The sequence below is a fragment of the Diaphorina citri genome, unplaced genomic scaffold (genome assembly GCF_000475195.1).
Source record: "Diaphorina citri unplaced genomic scaffold, Diaci psyllid genome assembly version 1.1 scaffold1677, whole genome shotgun sequence".
Lineage (NCBI taxonomy): Eukaryota > Metazoa > Arthropoda > Insecta > Hemiptera > Psyllidae > Diaphorina > Diaphorina citri.
Window position 1 is genome coordinate 58,053 of NW_007379103.1, and position 20,018 is coordinate 78,070.

The 20,018-nt window shown below is 43.5% G+C and overlaps 1 protein-coding gene and 1 long non-coding RNA gene across 2 annotated transcripts in view; one reads left to right on the plus strand and one right to left on the minus strand.

Annotated features, from left to right (window-relative positions):
• The window catches only part of LOC108253376 (serine palmitoyltransferase 2-like), a gene marked incomplete at its 5' end in the record, with an annotated part of 21,125 nt that extends 1,128 nt beyond the window's left edge, over nt 1–19,997 (minus strand). The window contains 4 exons of the mRNA XM_026829130.1: nt 1,814–1,929; nt 4,871–4,972; nt 9,866–10,011; nt 19,831–19,997. Of these exons, the coding sequence (XP_026684931.1) occupies nt 1,814–1,929; nt 4,871–4,972; nt 9,866–10,011; nt 19,831–19,997 (531 nt within the window). The remainder of the gene's footprint in view (nt 1–1,813; nt 1,930–4,870; nt 4,973–9,865; nt 10,012–19,830) is intronic.
• On the plus strand, nt 7–1,332 carry LOC113470582. The gene is made up of 2 exons (XR_003393590.1): nt 7–585; nt 787–1,332. It is a non-coding gene; the product is annotated as an uncharacterized LOC113470582 (long non-coding RNA).
• Nucleotides 19,998–20,018: the final 21 nt, after the last annotated feature.

Sequence of the window (20,018 nt, forward strand, 5' to 3'; positions counted from 1 at the left end):
ATTTTTATTTTTTTAAAAATATGACCCCCCCCCCCCCCCCCAAGAACTTCCGAAAAATAGAACTCCAGCCTTATAAGTGACTGTCAAGGCGCTCGTCTGGTAAACAGAAGAACGCAGGCTCAACCCTCAATGAAGCTCCAAGGGTTAGGTGGTAGAGAAAGCCTCAGATTCTAACCTCCCCCGGATTACTATTGACATTCCTTTCATCACACCATTGCCATTGAATATTATTTGCTCAACTGAAATTCCCTTAATAAAATGGAATAACTATTTTTATTTTGGTACACACATTATATTAATTATGAATTAAAATGCCTTAATCACTACCATAGATAGATAGGTACCAAATAGGCCTTAATAAAATGGAATAACTATTTTTATTTTGGTATACTCATTATATTAATTATGAATTAAAATGCCTTAATCACTACCATAGATAGATAGGTACCAAATAGGCCTTAATAAATGGAATAACTATTTTTATTTTCATATACACTTTATTTATTATAAATTAAAAACTAAAACGCCTTTATCACTACCATAGATAGGGTACCAAATAGGTATTATTATCGTGATATTTTCACCGTGTTGAATGGGTTTCTTTCATTATTTCAATATATGCCATTTTCTCCATTTGCTCAATGAAATATGTAGCTATTTCCAGTCAATGTAAATTATTTTTATTTTCCAGTCAATTACCTAAATGGAAGTATTTTTAATTTTTTAAATTGTAGTGAACCTCAAAATCCATGTTTCTTCCTCTACCCTTAATATAGGATCAAGCAGTTATTGAATGGGTTTCTTTCATTATTTTAATATATGCCATTTTCTCCATTTGCTCAAGGAAATAGTTATTTCCAGTCAATGGAAATTATTTTTATTTTCCAGTCAATTAAATGGAAGTAAATTTTTTTTAAATTGTAGTGAACCTCAAAATCCATGTTTCTTCCTCTACCCTTCTTAATATAGGATCAAGCAGTTCTTCCATGAAAATATTTAAATACCAATGTATTAGGTAACCATTCCAATTCAATCATTATTTCATTCCAGTTGTTATTTATTCCTCAAAAATATTTAAATATGTAGGTAACATTTTCACATCATTCCTGATTTTATTCCACATAGGTATTTTTTGTTCAACAAAATTAATAATTTATTATCTATCATTTACCTACTTAGTAAATCTTAGGTATATACATATTTTGTGATATTTTCCGGGAATTTTAACAGGAGCTCGAAAGTTGCGTTTTTCCTGTATTTTTCATGTGTAACTTTTTTGTTGAATATTTTTATTTACCATTTTCCAAATCACTTATTATTTCATCACGCAACATATTACGTTTTTGTTCGTAATTAAGTTGGTAAATTTCAAGCGTACAAGCCTCGTGTGATACCCACTCGACCACAGAAGTTGCTGCGAAGTGCCAATAAATCACAATATTAGAAATCAAGTAACTTGTGATTTGTATAAGTTAAATTCCCTTCATTTCTAATTTAAATGGAAATTCATAAAGTTGCGGAGTCTACAATCTAAAATCATTATGTCTACTTGTCTACCATCATTATGAGTCTGTGGGAGTAAAGGGACTTTTCAGTCTCATTCTTGCAATACAAACAGGGTATATTCTATTCTATTTTAGGTGAAATCACAACAATCACAACATGCATACTCACTATTATGTCGAAACACACGCACTGTCGCGCGTGATACTTTGAGTCCCGTGATGAGAGAAGCATGATTTTTCTCATCCGATAACACCAGACAGCCCTCGTTAACTAGTCAACATAACAACATTACAGCATGCATACTCACTATTATGTCGAAACACACGCACTGTCGCGCGCGATACTTTGAGTCCCGTGATGAGAGAAGCATGATTCTTTTCGTTGTACAAGCCTCGTGTGATACCCACTCGACCACCGAAGTTGCTGCGAAGTGCCAATAAATCACAATATTAGAAATCAAGTAACTTGTGAATTGTATGAGTTAAATTCCCTTCATTTCTAATTTTAAATGGAAATTCATAAAGTTGCGGAGTCTACAATCTAAAATCATTATGTCTACTTGTCTACCAACATTATGAGTCTGTGGGCGTAAAGGGACTTTTCAGTCTCATTCTTAAAATACAAACAGTGTATATTCTATTCTATTTTAGGTGAAATCACAACATGCATACTCACTATTATGTCGAAACACACGCACTGTCGCGCGCGACACTTTGAGTCCCGTGATGAGAGAAGCATGATTCTTTTCGTGACCCTTTCATTTCCAGCGCCTTCTAGTCTGGAGGCCGGACTTCAGAAGGCATTACTGGAGGGACAACCTCACTCGGGAAAGCATATTACGTTTTTGTTCGTAATTAAGTTGGTAAATTTCAAGTTTTAAAGTTTAAACTGCACTTTTTCATAAAAAAATGTATTTTTATTGGGTGAAAAGTTTGTTGTTTTCTGTATTTGTTAACAAACCTGTTTTATTTGTTATTTTTTACTGTTATTTTTGCACTGTTAAAAGCAGCAATAGGGTGTTGAATTTTCCGATTTTAAATTTTGACACAGGCAATATTGCTTCCACTTTGTATCATTAAATTTGTATACCTACCCAAGTTAGGTAATTAAAAATAAAGAAAAATAAAAACAATATTTTTGTACTAATTTATTTTGTTTTAAATCAATTATACCAAACGAAAAATCCTTTTTCTTGTCTCGGAAGCATAGTAGTCAAGACGCTCGCCTGGTAAACAGGAGGGCGTGGGTTCAATCCCAGCCGAGGCATGGTATTTTATCCTCATTTATTCGAGAATTTGACCACATAATAATAGAACTCCAAGGGTTAGGTGGTAGAGAACGTCTCCGGTGTTAACATCGGCTAGTGGTTACCTTCCACTCAAGAATATTATTATTGTCAGCATGTTCGTTAGAAGTTTTTATAAAGTTCTCTATGGATTACTGTGGAATTTAGCAACTTTTCGCTATCCCGACTTTTTCCTCTCTTTGTTTTCGGGACGATGAAGCTGTGTCCACTGGCCACACATAGTCGATCGCGAATCGACTGACGAGGTGAATCTATGTTGTCGAGGTAGTGTACGGTTTCAGTCGACAGCGTCGACTATGTGTGGACACAGTTTAAGACCTTGGCAGTCACAATTCCCTCTATCAAATCTAAAAAAAGCAACTTTTCGCTATCCTGACTTTTTCCTCTCTTTGAAGCTGTGTCCACTGGCAACACATAGTCGATTGACGACGGCGAATCGACTGACGAGGTGAATCTATGTTGTCGAGGCAGTGTACGGTTTCGTGTGGACAGTGTCCACACATAAACTGTGTCCACTGGACACAGTTTAAGACCTTGGTAGTCACAATTCCCTCTATCAAATCTAAAAAAAAAAAAAAATGCTCACTATGCATCATTAAAAAGAGGAAGCAGTTCTGCTAATAGACTCGGTATTTATCTGTCTGGACATAAGAAGCGTGCTTGAAAATGATCAAAACAAATCTCAAGTGATGCAACTTGTCTTGACCAAGTATTCCACTCATGTACCAGTAATGGAATGTCTGCTGAGTATCAAGTGGTTTTTAGATCCGCGATTCGCAAATTAAACATTACTTTCCTTCCTATAGGATAAGGAAATTAAAAATAATATAACATTAGGTAGCCCTGCTTGTGCCAAAGTAGTTTCTGTTTCTACAATTAGTTGCAAAGCGATTTTTTTTTCAAGAGGTTTTGTTAGAGGGAATTGAAACTGCTAAGGTCTTATCGTTCCGAAAGTGAAGAGAGAAGAAAGGATAGGAGAAAGCCAGCCGTTCCGAGAACGAACTTTATCCGTTGAGGGTGAAATCCGCCCCGGGCTAGAATCGAGCCCGCGGCCTAGCGCTTACAAGGCAGACGCGCTACCAACCAAGCTAACTAGGCTGGCGCATTAATATTTTGAAATTTTTTAAAATATTGACAAACGGCACGACGTTTTTTCCGGAATCGAGCCCGCGGCCTAGCGCTGACAAGGTAGACGCGCTACCAACCAAGCTAACTAGGCTGGCGCATTAATATTTTGAAATTTTTTAAAATATTGACAAACGGCACGACGTTTTTTCCACGTATGGAGTGAGTGGAGAGTGCAAAGTTGTTCGTGGAATAGAACTTAGGTCTTAACTATCTTCATAATTATGCAGTCAGTGGCACTGGTGTTTCAATATTAGCTCATTACTCTTATTAGCTATGGTCAGCAATCACTGAGTATTAAATACCATGGTTTACTGTTCCTGTGTGCTTCTGTAGACAGGGCTGTATTCAGGGGAGGGGGCCCGGGCATTTTTTCCCTTCAGCATAGGGCAGACTCCGAAAATTTGTGATCATCGCCAGGAAAAGTAGCACATCCAGGTGGTTATCAACCATGCACAACGTTACTTAATTTCAATGATTCATTAGGAACTGTAATACAAACTGTCAAGTGAACTAACCACATGATGAGTTCGATTACACTACCTAGCTAGGGGCTAACATAATAATAGGTGAAAAAAAAAAAAAAAAAAAAAAATTAAATGCAATTTCCAATTAAAAGGCCAGTCTAGTTAGCTTGGTTGGTAGCGGGACTGCCTTGTACGGGCTAGGCCGCGGATTCGATTCCCGCCCGGGGCGTATTTTATCCTGGAAGGCTAATGTTCGTCCTCGGAAGGACTGGCTTTCTCCTATCCTGTCTTCCTTCTCTCTTCGCTTTCGGGATGGTGAGACCCTAGCAGTTACAACTCTCTCGATCCAACCTCCTAAAAAAAGTTATTTGGGAAGGAAAAGTTCAAATACTAGTTTCCAGCTAGTTTATAACGGCTAGCTTTATCGTATCCTGTCCTTCTGTCTTCTATTTCAGAACAATAAGACCTTCCTTGTTAGAGGCATACCCCATGCCGATAACCATACAGCTTTCCACGCCTAGGAATTGGGCAGTGAGGGCCTCGACTTCTAGATGGAGCTTGTGGGTACCTGGGAATAAGACGTGACCGACATTAGAATAGAATAGAACAGGGTTGTCCAACTTTTGCGCACCTGAGGGCCACAAGAGACCAAGGTAGAGAGTTGGCGGGCCGCAAAGTTAAAAATTCAACTCACAGGTGGGGCCTTCTACACGGGTTTTTGTGGGCTTTCGCGGGCCACAGAAATGAACTCGCGGGCCGCATGCGGCCCTTGGGCCGCGGGTTGGACAACCCTGGAATAGAATATGCCTTATTTCTTACCGTTTATATTATTATTGGATACTTGTATTTGTAATAATATAAACGGTAAGAAATAATGTTAATACATAGGATTTCTAATATAAACCTAACAAATAATAGAATATACCTTGTTTATCCTGCCAGAGTGAGACTGGAAAGTACCTGTACCCCCGCAGTCTAAACAAGGTCTTGTATATTTCATAGGTAAAGTTTGCAAATAAGTAAATAAAACCATGTTTAAGTTAGAGGTAAAAAAAAGAAATAATATTTGGTGAAAAAGTATTAGGAGAGGGATAGGGGTGTTGGGAATTGAACGAGCAAAGCAAGTTTGACTGTTGTCCCTCCTTGGCAGATATACATTATACAGTGGCGATAAATCTCTATCAAGCCCTTAAATCAGCGATTCCCAATATTGTTGCCACAGCGGCACACTTTTCAAGACTCGAATCTTTCCAGGAATTTCCTCATTAAACTGGGGCTCGATCGGACTTATGTAGAGCTATAGTAATTTGGAGAGAGTTCAGGGAAATCTGAAAATGGGTCTATAGAAAATTTCTGGTAAACTATAAAGTAGCTAATTCTGTTATCATAAGTCCACGTAAATTCGCGGTATTGATATGAACGGTAATGTGTTCATGTTCAGATACCCGTTGGAGATTTGCTGGGTACACACGAAACAGATTTTCTTTTTCTTTTATTACGCTCTCATCGTACGATAGACAATTGACAAATTGTTCGTGTGGACTTGTGGACGTGAAACTATGTAAAATTTCTGTACTGTGTGTACCTACCGAGCAAAACTGTGCGATCTATCTTCGATCTAACCGTAAAACAAATCGTAGCGTATGATGGCACATATGTGCCAGGTCCAATGTAAAATAAAAGGTGTAATAACCTAATGACGACCTATGGAACTCTTAGACCGTAATAATATAAAATATTAGACTCTTGAGTGGAAGATATGCCTGGGACATTTTCCATCACCTTTAGATCTTTAGAATTAGAACTCTATTATGTAGGTAAAAAAAAAACAATCCATTCTAGGGCACCAGGCGAGCGCCTTGCAACACCCCGTATTAGGCAACACAATACATCGATTCTGTCACCATGCTATAGTTAGGCTATGCTATAACATTCCCCTGTTATTGAAAGCCGTAAACCTCATACTTAACGGCACAACTTGATATTACGCTCCTCGTTCATTGAAATAAACGATCAACTGTCATAGGCTTGTTTTAAATCAAATTATGAGCCTCTCTGGTCGATTAGGTCACAGGGAAATGCAACTGATTTAGCTTAAGTGCTAGGTTCACGCTCTCATCGTACGATAGACAATTGACAAATTGTTCGTGTAGACTTGTAGACGTGAAACTATGTAAAATTTCTGTATTGTGTGTACTTACCGAGCAAAACTGTGCAATCTATGTTCGATCTAACCGTAAAACAAATCGTAGTGTATGATGGCACATATGTGCCAGGTCCAATGTAAAATAAAAGGTAGTGACTGAAAATGGCTCTAAAATTTGGTGTAATAACCTAATGACGACCTATGGAACTCTTAGATCGTAATAATATAAAATATTAGACTCTTGAGTGGAAGATATGCCTGAGACATTTTCCATCACCTTTAGATCTTTAGAATTAGAACTCTATTATGATTATGCATCATGTAGGTAAAAAAAAAAAATCCATTCTAGGGCACCAGGCGAGCGCCTTGCAACACCCCGTATTAGGCAACACAATACATCGATTTTGTCACCATGCTATAGTTAGGCTATGCTATAACATTCCCCTGTTATTGGAAGCCGTAAACCTCATACTTAACGACACAACTTGATATTACGCTCCTCGTTCATTGAAATAAACGATCAAGTGTCATAGGCTTGTTTTAAATCAAATTATGAGCCTCTCTGGTCGATTAGGTCACAGGGAAATGCAACTGATTTAGCTTAAGTGCTAGGAAGTGTTACTGAATCACGTCAATATGCCTAGTTGAGACATGTTTATTGACATTTACTTCTCAGGTTTCACATTTAGCTAATTGAAACAATATAATACATAAGATATCTTCAGTTACATATGAAGTTCAAACTAGCAAAATACTAGTCAAATTTCATTTTCATCATTTGTTAGGGAGTTTACGGTGATGATTTAATCACTTTGAGTCATGAAATTATGAAACTCATAAGATTTAACAGGCTCTGTAAATCAGTCATCGAATTTCCCATTTTTTTCCCCGTAACTTATTTCGCATAGGTTTTACACGACGTAAAAAGCATTTCGATTCCAGACATCAAGAAAGCAGACAAAGAGGCGATTTCTCTTCCCATCGAACAAAGGTCAGCCAAAACGCTACACTGCCTTTGTCATTGGAATAAATATCGGGCAATTAATGTAGCACTATAACGGATGTGACTATATGGAGTATATGGTATACCTATGTATATCACATTGGTCTATTTTTCCCCACAGTTGAAACAATGGTTTAAGTATTGTATTACAGAATGTAAGTTGAGTACGGACTACGGTGTAAGTAGGTAGGTTGGTTGTACCTACGAGATAAATTCAATGTATAGCAAGTACCTACAAGGTGACTGATGACTCAAACTTGCATTTTTACAACACTAACTTAAAACATCAAAAAAGTTCTACTTAGGAGCTGAAAATGAAATTCTGATCCTGGAATGATCCGCTGCAAAAATTCCGGATATTTTGGAATTTAGGAGTCATAGAAGAAAAAGAAAACTTAATTTTTTAAACGCTCGAGAAAACTCTAAATAACAGTTTTCTCGAGAGTAAGAGCCTTATTGTGTCCATTTGACACGAGTATACCCTGTGCATTCAAAGTTTCTGAGCAACCCTGTATTTCCCCATTAGCATATTAACTGGCTGTTGCGGGGCCCACTCAGCCTCGTGAGGAAAATGAGTAGCTATGACATATAAATGCGCATAGCGACCGGTACATTGTAGACGTTCCCTACTCAAAAGGTCACTCGGGATCAAGGGAGAATCTAAGTTAATTTACTCATGTCCAAACTTAAATCAATCTAATTTTCGACAATCTAAATGTCCTAATTGAATCTGCCAGGCCTGAATGGTGCCACACTGATCTATATTTTTTCTATAACAAGAAAGTTCCCACGGGCTAGACTACTTTTTGGGTCGGTGACTTTATTTTAATTTCAAAGAATTGTACCACTTTGATCAAATTTCATGTTTTGACAATCTAAATGTCCTAATTGAATCTGCCAGGCCTGAATGGTGCCACACTGATCTATATTTTTGCTATAACGAGAAAGTTCCCACGGGCTAGATTACTTTCTGGTAGGTGACTTTATTTTAATTTCAAAGAATTGTACCACTTTGATCAAATTTCATGTCGATCAAAAACCAGATTTCCGTCAATCATTTGCAAAATTTCCCGACTTTAATTAGTATTTTTCCAAATTTCCTGACTTTTTCCAGTTTTCATTAATTTCCTTGACAATTCCCTATTTTCTCGTCTGGTAGACACTCTGCCCATCTTATTTGTTTTCCCTTATAGAAAAGAAAAAAGCGAAGCACTGTTACCTAAGCATGTTTCTATTTTCATTGTATATCTCTGATTGTCCCGAAGTATTCAGATTCACTAATCTTTGTCAGCTGAGACTTTAACGGGTCAATCTATTGAATTGGATTCACATGGATACTCAGTGCTTTAATATATGCTGAGACCTTGCACAAAGCATAGGGGAAGAGAAGATATTGTTTATTGAAGGGATAGGAAATTAGACTAACTCTAATTAGTATTTTTCCAAATTTCCTGACTTTGTCCAGTTTTCATTAATTTCCTTGACAATCCCCTATTTTCTCTTCTGGTAGACACTCTGCCTATCTTATTTATTTTCCCTTTAAAGAAAAGAAAAAAGCGAAACACTGTTACGTAGGCATGTTTCTATTTTCATTGTATCTCTATATCTCTGATTGTCCCGAAATATTCAGATTCACTAATCTTTGTCAGCTGAGACTTTAACGGGTCAATCTATTGAATTGGATTCACAATTTCACATGGATACTCAGTGCTTTAATATATGCTGAGACCTTGCACAAGGCAGAGGGGAAGAGAAGATATTGTTTATTGAAGGGATAGGAAATTAGAAGCCACTACTCCATGTGTCACATTAAGTATTAGATAGGTACAAATCAGCTACATAGATACCGTATCGCATATAGTCTCATATGTATAAAAATACAAGTAGGCATACCGTGTACATTGTAGTGTGTTTAGACTTGAAAAAAAGCTTATTCCATGGTGTTTACAAACCCATGCATTAAAACATATCTCCTAAGATGAGAGACAGACTCTTTAATTCTTGGATTTTTTCAACAAAAAATAGCAAAATTATACTCAGGGACCCTCTTTCAGAAAACCATTGACAATACAAAAGAGGCCCATGGCAGCAAGTGTGGTCGCGCTAATACTTCCAAAGAGGAATTTCCTTGGTGGAAGTTGAACCACTTTTGCACATAACTGTATACTTACCAATTTCACCTGAAGGGCTGCACAAGGCACATCCAGACTGTTTGACACTCTCCTTAGAACGCTCCGTGCAGAGGCCAGTTTCCAAAGAGGAATTTCCTTGGTGGAATTAAAAGAACCATAATAAAATACACCTATACTTACCAATTTCACCTGAAGGGCTGCACAAGGCACATCCAGACTGTTTAACACTCTCCTTAGAACGCTCCGTGCAGAGGCCAGTGTTTTCACCGAAGCCGAGATAGTTATACGAGGCCAAATTCAGACACGTTGATTCAGTACCTGTGTACCTGTAAATTCATTAAATTCATTTAAGGTGTAATTTAGTTATACGAGGCCAAATTCAGACACGTTGGTCGACGATTATGTTCGCGGATTTGGCGATTTTGTTCGCGGATTTGGCGATTATGTTCGCGGATTTGGCGATTATGTTCGCGGGTTTCGCGATTATGTTCGCGAATTTCGCGATTATGTTCGCGGATTTCGCGATTATGTTCGCGGATTTCGCGATAATGTTCGCGGATTTGGCGATTATGTTCGCGGATTTCGCGATCTTGTTCGCGGATTTGGCGATTATGTTCGCGGATTTCGCGATCTTGTTCGCGGATTTGGCGATTATGTTCGCGGATTTCGCGATCTTGTTCGCGGATTTGGCGATTATGTTCGCGGATTTCGCGATCTTGTTCGCGGATTTGGCGATTATGTTCGCGGATTTCGCGATCTTGTTCGCGGATTTGGCGATTATGTTCGCGGATTTCGCGATCTTGTTCGCGGATTTGGCGATTATGTTCGCGGATTTCGCGATCTTGTTCGCGGATTTGGCGATTATGTTCGCGGATTTCGCGATCTTGTTCGCGGATTTGGCGATTATGTTCGCGGATTTCGCGATCTTGTTCGCGGATTTGGCGATTATGTTCGCGGATTTCGCGATCTTGTTCGCGGATTTGGCGATTATGTTCGCGGATTTCGCGATCTTGTTCGCGGATTTGGCGATTATGTTCGCGGATTTCGCGATCTTGTTCGCGGATTTGGCGATTATGTTCGCGGATTTCGCGATCTTGTTCGCGGATTTGGCGATTATGTTCGCGGATTTCGCGATCTTGTTCGCGGATTTGGCGATTATGTTCGCGGATTTCGCGATCTTGTTCGCGGATTTGGCGATTATGTTCGCGGATTTCGCGATCTTGTTCGCGGATTTGGCGATTATGTTCGCGGATTTCGCGATCTTGTTCGCGGATTTGGCGATTATGTTCGCGGATTTCGCGATCTTGTTCGCGGATTTGGCGATTATGTTCGCGGATTTCGCGATCTTGTTCGCGGATTTGGCGATTATGTTCGCGGATTTCGCGATCTTGTTCGCGGATTTGGCGATTATGTTCGCGGATTTCGCGATCTTGTTCGCGGATTTGGCGATTATGTTCGCGGATTTCGCGATCTTGTTCGCGGATTTGGCGATTATGTTCGCGGATTTCGCGATCTTGTTCGCGGATTTGGCGATTATGTTCGCGGATTTCGCGATCTTGTTCGCGGATTTGGCGATTATGTTCGCGGATTTCGCGATCTTGTTCGCGGATTTGGCGATTATGTTCGCGGATTTCGCGATCTTGTTCGCGGATTTGGCGATTATGTTCGCGGATTTCGCGATCTTGTTCGCGGATTTGGCGATTATGTTCGCGGATTTCGCGATCTTGTTCGCGGATTTGGCGATTATGTTCGCGGATTTCGCGATCTTGTTCGCGGATTTGGCGATTATGTTCGCGGATTTCGCGATCTTGTTCGCGGATTTGGCGATTATGTTCGCGGATTTCGCGATCTTGTTCGCGGATTTGGCGATTATGTTCGCGGATTTCGCGATCTTGTTCGCGGATTTGGCGATTATGTTCGCGGATTTCGCGATCTTGTTCGCGGATTTGGCGATTATGTTCGCGGATTTCGCGATCTTGTTCGCGGATTTGGCGATTATGTTCGCGGATTTCGCGATCTTGTTCGCGGATTTGGCGATTATGTTCGCGGATTTCGCGATCTTGTTCGCGGATTTGGCGATTATGTTCGCGGATTTCGCGATCTTGTTCGCGGATTTGGCGATTATGTTCGCGGATTTCGCGATCTTGTTCGCGGATTTGGCGATTATGTTCGCGGATTTCGCGATCTTGTTCGCGGATTTGGCGATTATGTTCGCGGATTTCGCGATCTTGTTCGCGGATTTGGCGATTATGTTCGCGGATTTCGCGATCTTGTTCGCGGATTTGGCGATTATGTTCGCGGATTTCGCGATCTTGTTCGCGGATTTGGCGATTATGTTCGCGGATTTCGCGATCTTGTTCGCGGATTTGGCGATTATGTTCGCGGATTTCGCGATCTTGTTCGCGGATTTGGCGATTATGTTCGCGGATTTCGCGATCTTGTTCGCGGATTTGGCGATTATGTTCGCGGATTTCGCGATCTTGTTCGCGGATTTGGCGATTATGTTCGCGGATTTCGCGATCTTGTTCGCGGATTTGGCGATTATGTTCGCGGATTTCGCGATCTTGTTCGCGGATTTGGCGATTATGTTCGCGGATTTCGCGATCTTGTTCGCGGATTTGGCGATTATGTTCGCGGATTTCGCGATCTTGTTCGCGGATTTGGCGATTATGTTCGCGGATTTCGCGATCTTGTTCGCGGATTTGGCGATTATGTTCGCGGATTTCGCGATCTTGTTCGCGGATTTGGCGATTATGTTCGCGGATTTCGCGATCTTGTTCGCGGATTTGGCGATTATGTTCGCGGATTTCGCGATCTTGTTCGCGGATTTGGCGATTATGTTCGCGGATTTCGCGATCTTGTTCGCGGATTTGGCGATTATGTTCGCGGATTTCGCGATCTTGTTCGCGGATTTGGCGATTATGTTCGCGGATTTCGCGATCTTGTTCGCGGATTTGGCGATTATGTTCGCGGATTTCGCGATCTTGTTCGCGGATTTGGCGATTATGTTCGCGGATTTCGCGATCTTGTTCGCGGATTTGGCGATTATGTTCGCGGATTTCGCGATCTTGTTCGCGGATTTGGCGATTATGTTCGCGGATTTCGCGATCTTGTTCGCGGATTTGGCGATTATGTTCGCGGATTTCGCGATCTTGTTCGCGGATTTGGCGATTATGTTCGCGGATTTCGCGATCTTGTTCGCGGATTTGGCGATTATGTTCGCGGATTTCGCGATCTTGTTCGCGGATTTGGCGATTATGTTCGCGGATTTCGCGATCTTGTTCGCGGATTTGGCGATTATGTTCGCGGATTTCGCGATCTTGTTCGCGGATTTGGCGATTATGTTCGCGGATTTCGCGATCTTGTTCGCGGATTTGGCGATTATGTTCGCGGATTTCGCGATCTTGTTCGCGGATTTGGCGATTATGTTCGCGGATTTCGCGATCTTGTTCGCGGATTTGGCGATTATGTTCGCGGATTTCGCGATCTTGTTCGCGGATTTGGCGATTATGTTCGCGGATTTCGCGATCTTGTTCGCGGATTTGGCGATTATGTTCGCGGATTTCGCGATCTTGTTCGCGGATTTGGCGATTATGTTCGCGGATTTCGCGATCTTGTTCGCGGATTTGGCGATTATGTTCGCGGATTTCGCGATCTTGTTCGCGGATTTGGCGATTATGTTCGCGGATTTCGCGATCTTGTTCGCGGATTTGGCGATTATGTTCGCGGATTTCGCGATCTTGTTCGCGGATTTGGCGATTATGTTCGCGGATTTCGCGATCTTGTTCGCGGATTTGGCGATTATGTTCGCGGATTTCGCGATCTTGTTCGCGGATTTGGCGATTATGTTCGCGGATTTCGCGATCTTGTTCGCGGATTTGGCGATTATGTTCGCGGATTTCGCGATCTTGTTCGCGGATTTGGCGATTATGTTCGCGGATTTCGCGATCTTGTTCGCGGATTTGGCGATTATGTTCGCGGATTTCGCGATCTTGTTCGCGGATTTGGCGATTATGTTCGCGGATTTCGCGATCTTGTTCGCGGATTTGGCGATTATGTTCGCGGATTTCGCGATCTTGTTCGCGGATTTGGCGATTATGTTCGCGGATTTCGCGATCTTGTTCGCGGATTTGGCGATTATGTTCGCGGATTTCGCGATCTTGTTCGCGGATTTGGCGATTATGTTCGCGGATTTCGCGATCTTGTTCGCGGATTTGGCGATTATGTTCGCGGATTTCGCGATCTTGTTCGCGGATTTGGCGATTATGTTCGCGGATTTCGCGATCTTGTTCGCGGATTTGGCGATTATGTTCGCGGATTTCGCGATCTTGTTCGCGGATTTGGCGATTATGTTCGCGGATTTCGCGATCTTGTTCGCGGATTTGGCGATTATGTTCGCGGATTTCGCGATCTTGTTCGCGGATTTGGCGATTATGTTCGCGGATTTCGCGATCTTGTTCGCGGATTTGGCGATTATGTTCGCGGATTTCGCGATCTTGTTCGCGGATTTGGCGATTATGTTCGCGGATTTCGCGATCTTGTTCGCGGATTTGGCGATTATGTTCGCGGATTTCGCGATCTTGTTCGCGGATTTGGCGATTATGTTCGCGGATTTCGCGATCTTGTTCGCGGATTTGGCGATTATGTTCGCGGATTTCGCGATCTTGTTCGCGGATTTGGCGATTATGTTCGCGGATTTCGCGATCTTGTTCGCGGATTTGGCGATTATGTTCGCGGATTTCGCGATCTTGTTCGCGGATTTGGCGATTATGTTCGCGGATTTCGCGATCTTGTTCGCGGATTTGGCGATTATGTTCGCGGATTTCGCGATCTTGTTCGCGGATTTGGCGATTATGTTCGCGGATTTCGCGATCTTGTTCGCGGATTTGGCGATTATGTTCGCGGATTTCGCGATCTTGTTCGCGGATTTGGCGATTATGTTCGCGGATTTCGCGATCTTGTTCGCGGATTTGGCGATTATGTTCGCGGATTTCGCGATCTTGTTCGCGGATTTGGCGATTATGTTCGCGGATTTCGCGATCTTGTTCGCGGATTTGGCGATTATGTTCGCGGATTTCGCGATCTTGTTCGCGGATTTGGCGATTATGTTCGCGGATTTCGCGATCTTGTTCGCGGATTTGGCGATTATGTTCGCGGATTTCGCGATCTTGTTCGCGGATTTGGCGATTATGTTCGCGGATTTCGCGATCTTGTTCGCGGATTTGGCGATTATGTTCGCGGATTTCGCGATCTTGTTCGCGGATTTGGCGATTATGTTCGCGGATTTCGCGATCTTGTTCGCGGATTTGGCGATTATGTTCGCGGATTTCGCGATCTTGTTCGCGGATTTGGCGATTATGTTCGCGGATTTCGCGATCTTGTTCGCGGATTTGGCGATTATGTTCGCGGATTTCGCGATCTTGTTCGCGGATTTGGCGATTATGTTCGCGGATTTCGCGATCTTGTTCGCGGATTTGGCGATTATGTTCGCGGATTTCGCGATCTTGTTCGCGGATTTGGCGATTATGTTCGCGGATTTCGCGATCTTGTTCGCGGATTTGGCGATTATGTTCGCGGATTTCGCGATCTTGTTCGCGGATTTGGCGATTATGTTCGCGGATTTCGCGATCTTGTTCGCGGATTTGGCGATTATGTTCGCGGATTTCGCGATCTTGTTCGCGGATTTGGCGATTATGTTCGCGGATTTCGCGATCTTGTTCGCGGATTTGGCGATTATGTTCGCGGATTTCGCGATCTTGTTCGCGGATTTGGCGATTATGTTCGCGGATTTCGCGATCTTGTTCGCGGATTTGGCGATTATGTTCGCGGATTTCGCGATCTTGTTCGCGGATTTGGCGATTATGTTCGCGGATTTCGCGATCTTGTTCGCGGATTTGGCGATTATGTTCGCGGATTTCGCGATCTTGTTCGCGGATTTGGCGATTATGTTCGCGGATTTCGCGATCTTGTTCGCGGATTTGGCGATTATGTTCGCGGATTTCGCGATCTTGTTCGCGGATTTGGCGATTATGTTCGCGGATTTCGCGATCTTGTTCGCGGATTTGGCGATTATGTTCGCGGATTTCGCGATCTTGTTCGCGGATTTGGCGATTATGTTCGCGGATTTCGCGATCTTGTTCGCGGATTTGGCGATTATGTTCGCGGATTTCGCGATCTTGTTCGCGGATTTGGCGATTATGTTCGCGGATTTCGCGATCTTGTTCGCGGATTTGGCGATTATGTTCGCGGATTTCGCGATCTTGTTCGCGGATTTGGCGATTATGTTCGCGGATTTCGCGATCTTGTTCGCGGATTTGGCGATTATGTTCGCGGATTTCGCGATCTTGTTCGCGGATTTGGCGATTATGTTCGCGGATTTCGCGATCTTGTTCGCGGATTTGGCGATTATGTTCGCGGATTTCGCGATCTTGTTCGCGGATTTGGCGATTATGTTCGCGGATTTCGCGATCTTGTTCGCGGATTTGGCGATTATGTTCGCGGATTTCGCGATCTTGTTCGCGGATTTGGCGATTATGTTCGCGGATTTCGCGATCTTGTTCGCGGATTTGGCGATTATGTTCGCGGATTTCGCGATCTTGTTCGCGGATTTGGCGATTATGTTCGCGGATTTCGCGATCTTGTTCGCGGATTTGGCGATTATGTTCGCGGATTTCGCGATCTTGTTCGCGGATTTGGCGATTATGTTCGCGGATTTCGCGATCTTGTTCGCGGATTTGGCGATTATGTTCGCGGATTTCGCGATCTTGTTCGCGGATTTGGCGATTATGTTCGCGGATTTCGCGATCTTGTTCGCGGATTTGGCGATTATGTTCGCGGATTTCGCGATCTTGTTCGCGGATTTGGCGATTATGTTCGCGGATTTCGCGATCTTGTTCGCGGATTTGGCGATTATGTTCGCGGATTTCGCGATCTTGTTCGCGGATTTGGCGATTATGTTCGCGGATTTCGCGATCTTGTTCGCGGATTTGGCGATTATGTTCGCGGATTTCGCGATCTTGTTCGCGGATTTGGCGATTATGTTCGCGGATTTCGCGATCTTGTTCGCGGATTTGGCGATTATGTTCGCGGATTTCGCGATCTTGTTCGCGGATTTGGCGATTATGTTCGCGGATTTCGCGATCTTGTTCGCGGATTTGGCGATTATGTTCGCGGATTTCGCGATCTTGTTCGCGGATTTGGCGATTATGTTCGCGGATTTCGCGATCTTGTTCGCGGATTTGGCGATTATGTTCGCGGATTTCGCGATCTTGTTCGCGGATTTGGCGATTATGTTCGCGGATTTCGCGATCTTGTTCGCGGATTTGGCGATTATGTTCGCGGATTTCGCGATCTTGTTCGCGGATTTGGCGATTATGTTCGCGGATTTCGCGATCTTGTTCGCGGATTTGGCGATTATGTTCGCGGATTTCGCGATCTTGTTCGCGGATTTGGCGATTATGTTCGCGGATTTCGCGATCTTGTTCGCGGATTTGGCGATTATGTTCGCGGATTTCGCGATCTTGTTCGCGGATTTGGCGATTATGTTCGCGGATTTCGCGATCTTGTTCGCGGATTTGGCGATTATGTTCGCGGATTTCGCGATCTTGTTCGCGGATTTGGCGATTATGTTCGCGGATTTCGCGATCTTGTTCGCGGATTTGGCGATTATGTTCGCGGATTTCGCGATCTTGTTCGCGGATTTGGCGATTATGTTCGCGGATTTCGCGATCTTGTTCGCGGATTTGGCGATTATGTTCGCGGATTTCGCGATCTTGTTCGCGGATTTGGCGATTATGTTCGCGGATTTCGCGATCTTGTTCGCGGATTTGGCGATTATGTTCGCGGATTTCGCGATCTTGTTCGCGGATTTGGCGATTATGTTCGCGGATTTCGCGATCTTGTTCGCGGATTTGGCGATTATGTTCGCGGATTTCGCGATCTTGTTCGCGGATTTGGCGATTATGTTCGCGGATTTCGCGATCTTGTTCGCGGATTTGGCGATTATGTTCGCGGATTTCGCGATCTTGTTCGCGGATTTGGCGATTATGTTCGCGGATTTCGCGATCTTGTTCGCGGATTTGGCGATTATGTTCGCGGATTTCGCGATCTTGTTCGCGGATTTGGCGATTATGTTCGCGGATTTCGCGATCTTGTTCGCGGATTTGGCGATTATGTTCGCGGATTTCGCGATCTTGTTCGCGGATTTGGCGATTATGTTCGCGGATTTCGCGATCTTGTTCGCGGATTTGGCGATTATGTTCGCGGATTTCGCGATCTTGTTCGCGGATTTGGCGATTATGTTCGCGGATTTCGCGATCTTGTTCGCGGATTTGGCGATTATGTTCGCGGATTTCGCGATCTTGTTCGCGGATTTGGCGATTATGTTCGCGGATTTCGCGATCTTGTTCGCGGATTTGGCGATTATGTTCGCGGATTTCGCGATCTTGTTCGCGGATTTGGCGATTATGTTCGCGGATTTCGCGATCTTGTTCGCGGATTTGGCGATTATGTTCGCGGATTTCGCGATCTTGTTCGCGGATTTGGCGATTATGTTCGCGGATTTCGCGATCTTGTTCGCGGATTTGGCGATTATGTTCGCGGATTTCGCGATCTTGTTCGCGGATTTGGCGATTATGTTCGCGGATTTCGCGATCTTGTTCGCGGATTTGGCGATTATGTTCGCGGATTTCGCGATCTTGTTCGCGGATTTGGCGATTATGTTCGCGGATTTCGCGATCTTGTTCGCGGATTTGGCGATTATGTTCGCGGATTTCGCGATCTTGTTCGCGGATTTGGCGATTATGTTCGCGGATTTCGCGATCTTGTTCGCGGATTTGGCGATTATGTTCGCGGATTTCGCGATCTTGTTCGCGGATTTGGCGATTATGTTCGCGGATTTCGCGATCTTGTTCGCGGATTTGGCGATTATGTTCGCGGATTTCGCGATCTTGTTCGCGGATTTGGCGATTATGTTCGCGGATTTCGCGATCTTGTTCGCGGATTTGGCGATTATGTTCGCGGATTTCGCGATCTTGTTCGCGGATTTGGCGATTATGTTCGCGGATTTCGCGATCTTGTTCGCGGATTTGGCGATTATGTTCGCGGATTTCGCGATCTTGTTCGCGGATTTGGCGATTATGTTCGCGGATTTCGCGATCTTGTTCGCGGATTTGGCGATTATGTTCGCGGATTTCGCGATCTTGTTCGCGGATTTGGCGATTATGTTCGCGGATTTCGCGATCTTGTTCGCGGATTTGGCGATTATGTTCGCGGATTTCGCGATCTTGTTCGCGGATTTGGCGATTATGTTCGCGGATTTCGCGATCTTGTTCGCGGATTTGGCGATTATGTTCGCGGATTTCGCGATCTTGTTCGCGGATTTGGCGATTATGTTCGCGGATTTCGCGATCTTGTTCGCGGATTTGGCGATTATGTTCGCGGATTTCGCGATCTTGTTCGCGGATTTGGCGATTATGTTCGCGGATTTCGCGATCTTGTTCGCGGATTTGGCGATTATGTTCGCGGATTTCGCGATCTTGTTCGCGGATTTGGCGATTATGTTCGCGGATTTCGCGATCTTGTTCGCGGATTTGGCGATTATGTTCGCGGATTTCGCGATCTTGTTCGCGGATTTGGCGATTATGTTCGCGGATTTCGCGATCTTGTTCGCGGATTTGGCGATTATGTTCGCGGATTTCGCGATCTTGTTCGCGGATTTGGCGATTATGTTCGCGGATTTCGCGATCTTGTTCGCGGATTTGGCGATTATGTTCGCGGATTTCGCGATCTTGTTCGCGGATTTGGCGATTATGTTCGCGGATTTCGCGATCTTGTTCGCGGATTTGGCGATTATGTTCGCGGATTTCGCGATCTTGTTCGCCTGTTGATCGACGGCCAGTCGACTATGTTTGGACACACTTTTAGATTTCCCTTGGTTTAGTACCCAGGCGCTATCACGCCAAAAGAGAGGAAAAGAGCTTCAGAAGAGGGAAAGTTCCGAAAAGAAAATGCAACTTTGTTTGACATAGCCAGCCTAGTTGGAGGGTATCCCTCTGAACATGGGAAAAGGCGAGGAAGAAGAAGATTTAATGTGTAATTCGAGTCGACTGTTTGTGTCGACTATGGGATTCGAACCCGGGACTTACTTGAACGTCCATCCATAGTCAGGCGTTTCTCGGTCCTTGATGGTAATGATGGCTCCAGGAACGCTGGTCACTGGCCGATTGAAACAGTCGACAATACGTCGGTATACATAGCGAGAATAGAATAGAACAAACTTCTCGTACAAGTCTGGATAGCCCTGGGGAATAAGAATAGAATATACCCTGTTTAT